General features: G+C 38.8%; 1 protein-coding gene across 2 annotated transcripts in view; it reads right to left on the bottom strand.

Annotated features, from left to right (window-relative positions):
- Window positions 1-1,441: 1,441 nt before the first annotated feature.
- ARHGAP15 (Rho GTPase activating protein 15) overlaps window positions 1,442-8,404 on the bottom strand; it is a 322,319-nt gene continuing 315,356 nt past the window's right edge. For both annotated transcript variants that reach the window (XM_063401000.1, XM_063401001.1), the window contains exon 15: window positions 1,442-2,715. In XM_063401000.1, the coding sequence (XP_063257070.1) occupies window positions 2,532-2,715 (184 nt within the window). In that variant the 3' untranslated portion in view covers window positions 1,442-2,531. The remainder of the gene's footprint in view (window positions 2,716-8,404) is intronic.

Genomic DNA, 8,404 nt, shown 5'->3' with positions numbered 1-8,404 from the left:
GGAGGAGAAAGAAACCCTGCTGCAGTTAAGGCTTGAACATTTATATTTATTTTTATTTTTTTCCCACTCTTAGCCTCTTTCATCCTTCTGGTTTCTGCTGATGGCAGGGGCTGAAGGGCTGGCTCTTTGACTAATGGTTGAGTCAGTAATCTTTCCCATTAAATTAGTGTATGTATTAAGAGAGACAGGAAGAATTGGTCTCTTGGGGAAGGAAGCAGCTTGGTAGCAAGGCATGGCCATTCCTTTGTGTTGTGGGGATGAGAAAGAAAAGGCATCTGCTACAGGCCCTGGATTTATACACTCCTCTGGTTGGTGAGAGCCTCTTGTGTCCCCCCTGATTGTCTGCCCACGTCCAGGCTGCAATTTAGCAGAGCATTTAGCAGAGCAGTCAGCACTTTTGTACAGAGTTCGTGCAAGGAACCCTTCAAACCCAAAGAAAGGCTCATGTGTCCAAAAGTTTCCTTGATAATTTTTTCCCCCCCTTCAAACCAGTTGATCTTAAGGGAGATACAGTGCATTTCATAAGCCTTTTCTCATAAAAACAAGAGGAGTCTCCATGCTCTGAAGAAAGCCTGAAAGAAGATTAATTAATTAATTAAGAATCTTTTCTTCTGAGTGCAACAGGCTCCAAGTAACAAGTGAACTTTTCATTTCCAGTAATAGCAGAAATTACTTCAATAGCATGATTGTGAGCACCCGTGGGGCCATAATGTGAATAGTCTTTATTAAGGAATAGACTGAACTTCTGATTATCTTTCTTCCAGTCATTTCCACAGGCTATAAACAGCGCCTGGTTTGTTGCTATTAAAAGGGTCTATAGATGATGATGCTGAAAAGCATCACTGTTTAAGTGTTTATGGCTTGACATTAACATGAAAAATATTTTCTTGAATATAAAGTGAATTTGGGTTCTCCAGTACATTATAGTTTTGTTCAGAAGTTATTGAGCTGGATATTTGTGACACGAGGGAGATTTTGTTCTCTGGTTTTCATTTTAATCACTGGTCATTACCCCTCTGATTTTGCTTGATTTTTCAGACGTATGAGAAGTCAGAAAAACATCTCAAGGCCAGTTTTTATGTTTTCTTGGTGTTGTTTTCTGCCTGTGTTAGTACCTGAGTAAAGATCCTGCTCTAAGTTAATGATCAGGCCTCATTATATATTTGTTCCCATAAATGACCTCTCCAACGAGTGACCTTTCCTGAATGAAATGGAATTTTGCACAACGATGCTGAGTAAAAACTGAAGCAGCCCATGGTCTGCAGAGGTGATATTGAAGACATATCTCTCATGCACAGCAGACCTATGCATTAATCCTATGTTTTGGGGTCTTTAATTGCTTTAAATATTTGCTTCTGGATCTGTGTTTCACACATCTTATTTACATGGTTTATTTTTCATTTTATGAACAAATCGATAACCAGACAGACTCTTTACCACACTGGATTAGTTTTATTTATTCTCTTTGAACTTGATTAAAAAGCTGTCAAACATAAGTCTACATTTTATCAGCAGAATACTTTTACAAAACAGGGTAGGATATGTGTATAGCTTGAAACATACATTTCAAAATGAAACAATATTTGATATATTCTAGACAGTTACCCTTTTGTTTATCCATGACAACTGAAACTAACCATCAAATGCATAAATTGATTCAAGTCTAGCCAAGTAATCCTAAGGGCATATGAAAAGGCTTTTTTTTAAAGTTCTTTCTAGATGAATTTAATGTAGTTCACCAATAAAGCATCCTCAGGAGCACAATACAAATGCTACAGAACATGAGATAGCTGGGGAAAGCGGGCAGATGTACAGTGTGATGAAGAATCAAAATGGATGTTACATTAAAATGAGCAGTCATGCAATGTCTTCATTTCATGTACTGCGTTTAAGTAAAAATGCCAAAGTTCCAATTCCATTTTTAATTTCTTTTAGGCACTGTAATGCAAATAGTGACATTCTCATTTTGTTTGTGTTTGTTTATTTTATTTGTTTAGAAGCATTAAATGCAATTTTTTTTCCCAGCTCTTGGAGTAGACAAATTGATTATTCATCACGTCTTTAATTTTGAACGTGTATTAAAAAGAAAGGTAAATTATACTGAGATCAGCTATGAATGATCTCGTATCACTGCTTTAATTCATTGCTTTTAATATACATACTTTATTCAGTTTTCCACAAACCTCCTCAATTATTATCTGTCTTTCTGTGCCATTGCATATGTTGGTAAACAGCATTTTCTATGGTCTAGGGCCATATGCTGTATGCTCAGCTTGCAGAAAAAGTGACACTTGGAGTGCTAGCATAATGAAACTCTCAAAGGGTTAATGCAGAATACATATAGGCAAATGTTGACAATATTTTTTATTCCAATGTTTGAAAATTAGACACAAAATCATCATTAAGTTTGCACAAAATGAGGCATCTGTCACTTGAAAGAAAAAGAAATATTTCAGAAATATGTTTACAGAAATGTAAAAATATTAGACATCAAGACAGATGTGAACGTTTTCAATAACAGGCCCTGTCTGTCAGTCTTCCTCCGAGCCGAAGATCTTGCTGTACTCACTCAGCATAAGTTCAACTATCTGATTTTGGTACAGCATGTGGACTGCCATGTTCCCTGTCTCCTTTTCGGGTCTAAGCAGTGTGGGTCCAAACACAATTCCCAAGCTTTGTGTTGACATAAGATTCACGGATTCCTTGGCTGCTATCCTGTTGACAAAAGGAAAGAACTGGTTAAAAAAGAAGGGTGTCAGAGGAGTCACTGTTGCTCTTGAAGCACACAGAGGCACTTCTTAAACTGATTCTCCTGATAGGGGTGTTTGTATGGTTAACTTATCAAAAAGAAGGAAAACAGGGAGGCAAGAGAAATTTTTCCAGTGTGACAAACAAAGCAAGGAGGACTTTTGTAGTGCCAGGGAGAAGATTCTCTGCTTCCCTTAACATGGTCTCCAGCACTGAAAGAGTTGTTAAAACCAAAAAAAAGCCCCTTAATATAGAGCTCATATGAAACACATTCCTTCTGCTAATTTAAATCCAATAAAACGAGTATGGTCTGAAATGGATTGTGAAATTTATGCAACTAAAGGCTTTTGCATGCCTTATCCTGACACAAAGTTTCTTGCAAGACACAGAGACCACATACCTTAATGAGATGACTTAGAAAATAATGGTAAGGATTATAACCTTTGATATCTTTATTACCCACAAAATTACAAGAGAAGGACTATTATTATTAAAAGTTGATCTTGTGTCTGTATTAAGACTTAATATTCCTGTGGAAAGGTCATTAAGAATGGAGAAGCCTGGTCTAAGAACAGTACAGGTTTAATGGATGGAGTTTAGGTAGGAAGTTTGGCATAAATCTCTGCTGTGGTGAGTAGAGACTAAGTGGAAATCCATTTCCTTCAGCTCTCCAGAATATATTATGTATCCTAGGGTTGGAAAGACTAGTAAATGAAGATACATATTTTATAAATAAATTGCACAGCTCCACCAAGGAATGCAAACTAAATGCAACTTTATTATGTAAATGTTTGAATTTATGGATGCTTCCTTAACCTGCTAGTTTTAACTTAAGTATTTCCAAGTGGATTGTTGAAGCTGAGTTCTGCTTTTCCTCCTTCTCTGACATTGTCACTCATTTACCTTTTTAAAATCCAGACAACCATTTAAAGCCATCACCTCTGTCTCTATTTTCCCATACCTGTTGCTGAACTTACAGCAAGCCACGCTGTAAGGGAAAGAAACTTTTGTGAGACCTAATGGTTCCATTACCTAAAAAATGTGTTTCTTTCATGTCAGTGGGTGGGTCACACAGCAAAAATCATCTCTTGTGGATTTGTGCCAATCTCCTCGTTTACCACATTCCTGGAGCATCAACACTCTTGGTTTTTTTTCCCATTTATAAATAGGAAGGATTACTTCGTTCTGCCTCATGCTAGTAGCCGTGGTGTCCATTGCACAAAACACTCTCCATATGGCACTAATCAGATTGGCTTAACTATCAGTTTCTTAAAATATAGCATCTTCATTAAATTTTTTAAAAATTAATTATCTTTCCTCTGCGGTAATATTAATATATCATCCCTTCTCTTAGGAGTTCAGAAAGTCTCAAAAGTTGAAAGTTTTGTTGCCAAGCGACTGCGTGGGTTTCTGATGGATGGCACACAGTCTTTATCACAATTAAAAATGTTACAGAGGTAACGAGATTGTTTTGCTTGGTGCCACTTATGCAGAGGCATGTACAGCAAGCTTGGGGACCTCTCCAGGAGAGAGACTTGGTTTCTGTTGAGCTTGTTTTGTGGTAAAAGTTGGAAAGTTCATAAAGTTTTTGGAGAGGACATCAGCAGGAGTAGAGATGCGTGTTCACTGGGAGGGGAAATTCAACAGTTTTGTCCTGGGTAACTTTAGAAATAATCAATTTAGCACCATCAGCCATGGCCTTGAGACAAGAGGGTGTTGATAATGGACAGCTTTGGTGGAGCTGGAGGAGAAGCCTCTTGCAAGGAGAAAGAAATCAGGGTAAAGAAATGTGGCAACAGAGTTCAGCTTAGTGAAGGGATGGGGAGGACTACCTCCCTTGTCATAAAAATATGGAGCAAGATGTTGAAGTCCCGTGTTCTGATGGGGACACAGAAAATGGAAGATGCATGTCCAACCCCTCTGCCATCTTCCTGAAGGAGAATAATTTCCCTGGTTTATCCTGGAGGTTCCATCTTTCTCATGACGTCCTGGCAAAGCCCAGGCACGATAACATTTCCCAGCAGGCAGGAGGTGGGGGTATGGCATGAGGGAATGGAGGCTGTGCATGGTGTGTGCTGGTGATGGAGACTGTGGTTCATCAATAAGGAATGTGGCATCAAGAACATTCGTGTAAATTTGGGTTCCCAGAGCTTCATGCTAGAACAAGCAGTACTGTATTGAGAAAGTATCTTCAAAATCCTGGATATATTCAAGCAGTTTCACTTGTTTTCACCATAATAACAAAAAAAACCCCACATAAACCAAGCAAACTTGGAAACATAAAAAGTCTGAATAGTTAAATAATATGTGGTAAAACACAGCTACTGAAGAAGGAGGAGGAAGGAATTCAATCCACCCTGAATAGAATAATTATAAGTTTTGGACTTTGTGTCTTTTTGGATTACAAACATTTACCAAAGAAATTCTATAACTGATATTTTTTTATCATCTCTCCACAAAAGAAGAAGTCAAAGGAAATCAAAATAAAATATGCATACTTAATGCTATTACTATAGCTACTAGGTGAAACTGAGCTGTTAAAAGAGAAAATATTGAAAAAATGGGCAAAAAATCTTTTTTTTGGCAAGAGAAAGAGCAGAAAGAGTGACACACCATTTTCAACATAAAGAGTGAAAGGAAATGCCAGAGGTACTTTTTGTCAAGCCCAAGTGAAAGGAGCAATGATCCATCAATTTAAGGTTATTTTAGAAACAATCTGTAATCCGGTGCCACAGATGTTGTAACCATATCAAGAAATTGTTGGGTGCTATGCTGCACAAGATTATTTTTTTTTTCCCTCCGAAATAACTGAGTTTCAAGAATGTCTTCAGTCCTGAAAATCACAAGTCAGGAGCATGAAGAAAATATAAATCTCATTATTAATAGTAATGAAATTAATGATGAATTAAAACAGCAGAAGTGTCTGATAGCAGGGCTGTAGTGTCAATGGCAGATATATAAGGAAAAATACTTGGAATTTATGCTTTGGCTGTTGCCAAGGCAACTGCAAGCTGGAAAACGTGTGACGGAGAGCAGGGCAAGTCTACAGCTAAGAGGGTCATTGTATGGTGAGTTGGCTCTCTAGTTCCATTAAACCTACACTTTTCAAACTCTCTAAATAAAATCATTATTAATTTTGACGTTTGGAAAGCACAGTGGATTATTGCTCCAAACACAGTAGGTGCTAGGAAATGTTCTTCATCCAATTTTAGTTCATAGTAACTGCTGCAGAGGAGAAAGGTTTCTACAGGGACTCTGGCTCCTCAACATCTTAATATTCCTATTGCACATAAAAAAATGAGGATTGAGTGTACTTAGGGAGGAAAAACCCATTGGAAAGGACCTTATTTTAGTGTAGGTTGGAGAGTGTTGGAGAGTAGAGCCAGCTGCTTTGAGAACTGCTCACTTTTGCTTTCTTATCCTTTCCCAACCTATGAGGATTTAATTTTGCTCAATTTCAGGGGCATTTCTACCTTTAGCAGAACTAGTTTTTGCCATGCTTGCTATTCTTTCACTGATATAAATTATATGTAAGGGTAACTTTTCAATAGACAATCCTGTTATTCTTCCATGAACTGGTAATACAGACTGTGACTAAAGGACAACATATTACAAAATGTGTTGGTCAGAAGAGTAAGAAGGGGTCACTTGGTATGAGGGTATGGGCTACAGTGGCAGATGTAGAAAATGCCATCCCCTGAATTCAGTGGAGGACTGAATGATAAAAGCAGATTTTGATCTTATCAGAATCCTGTCCTCCAGATATGCACAATACTTGTGTTCACTTGGGAAGTCCCTGCCACTAGAAACCAAGACCAACACAGGGGCCAAGAGAGATTAAAGATAAATAGGATTAAACGAAACTCCACCAAAAGGATTAAAAATGCTGTATGTGTGTCATCTCTCCTCTTGGTACAGAAGCCAAACTTATGGAGTTAGACCCAGCTCCTCTCTGAGTGAGGTATTCCATGACAGGATGGGTTCTGTACCTTTGCTGAACTGTCCTAGGCAGAGTTGTTCATCCTGATGGATGACAGGACTCATTTGAAATGTAAGTTCCTGTGAACTGCCTTAATGGGCCAAAGTGTGTGTGCCTCCCCTTGATTCACTTTGCCAATAATTATCCTTAAATTAGCCAATATCTCTTTCCGATCAATTCTCAGGCATATGCAAATGTAATGTTGTAGCTTAGGGACTTGGCCCTAGTAAGGGCTCAGCTGCCTTCAGCTCTCCCCAGCAATAATTCTGTTAACAGGCCTCTTCACTGCACTGGTACAGGCCAGTTTTTATACAGCAGCTTTCTGACTTCTGGTATTGCAGAGCTCCCAATCAATTTGTTAAAATTTGTCTCTTATGATGAACAGCTTCCAGCTCAACACTTTACGCTCGTCTCCTTCCCAAATGCTGGTTCACAGGAGTTAAAAAATAACAGGTATTACATACTTTGCTTTAGTGACAAGACATTTGGGAAGGAATCATCCAACCTTGAAATAAAATCTTTATTGAAAGCAATTCTACATCCATGCCAGTCAGATACATTGTATGATCAGAGGAGGTGTCCCAGGGGAAAGCTCAGTGCTGTAGACAGGGTTGATTACTTGGACCTCCTGTCAGTTCTTAACTCATTGACAGTGGCTGAGACATTCAGTACAACTTTGTTTTCTTTATTTGGAAGTAAAGTTAATATACTTACCTTAACTGTGCCAAATGTACTGGAAAATAACCTGATAATAAAACGTACCATCCTAGGAAGTGATAATGTCTGTGTGTGTGTAAGCACATTGTCGCGGGGCTTTTGTGGCTGGGTTTTTCAGTGTGAGGAAGGAACCACAGCTACAACATGATGCACAGATAACCTAAACTACCAGGGCTTTTTCTCAATATGTTTCCTTTTCTTTTAGGGCCTGTTACACACTTTTCTGAGCTGCAGCATATCACAGCCACATCATTTTCTGATGTCAATTTATTTCGGTCCAGCTGCAGTCGTTCTTTGGGAAGAACTTGGGTGGATTTTGGTACTAAAAAGAAAAGTAAACTGCAGCTTTGAGAGTCCTCCTAAAGTACAAACAACAATGGGGGTCCTATAACAGGTCAAAATCTTGCAGAGATATCCATACCCAGCTGGATACACCAGCTGAGGAGAGAAACCAAAATACACACATCGTGGAGGAGGAGTGCAGGGCCTGTGCATTATTCAACTCCATCTTGGGAAATTTATGGAGGTAACTGGTGGTAAGGGAGCCCCTGATGCCACAAACTCTAGTTGTGTAAGCTGTTCAATTCCTTGCACTGCTACATAGATAATTTTCAAATTTAGCATTAAATTCAGATTCTTGGTATTTTATGAATGTAGACTAAACCTCATTATTATCTGAGGTTCATGTCCTGGCTGCATGGGTGATTTGCTCAGGTGCACCACAGTGGCATTCACCAGCTGGTGAAGCTAAGCAGGTGTAAACATCATCAGCAGAGTCCTCAGCTTGTGAGATCTCTGCATTGTGATGGGAACAGGGAGATTGGTGTGTAGGGAACTGAGACCTGGGGCTTCTGCTTATGGAGGAGCTCCAAAACACTACAGTGTCTGTCCTTTTCCAAATGTGCCATGTGGTTTCCTCTGCAAGAAATAAGCACAATTCAGGGGTCACAGTGCACTAAT

Source organism: Prinia subflava, chromosome 6, assembly GCF_021018805.1.
Source record: "Prinia subflava isolate CZ2003 ecotype Zambia chromosome 6, Cam_Psub_1.2, whole genome shotgun sequence".
Taxonomy (NCBI): domain Eukaryota; kingdom Metazoa; phylum Chordata; class Aves; order Passeriformes; family Cisticolidae; genus Prinia; species Prinia subflava.
Note: the sequence above shows the minus strand (reverse complement) of the source record. Positions and strands in the feature narration are given on the sequence as shown.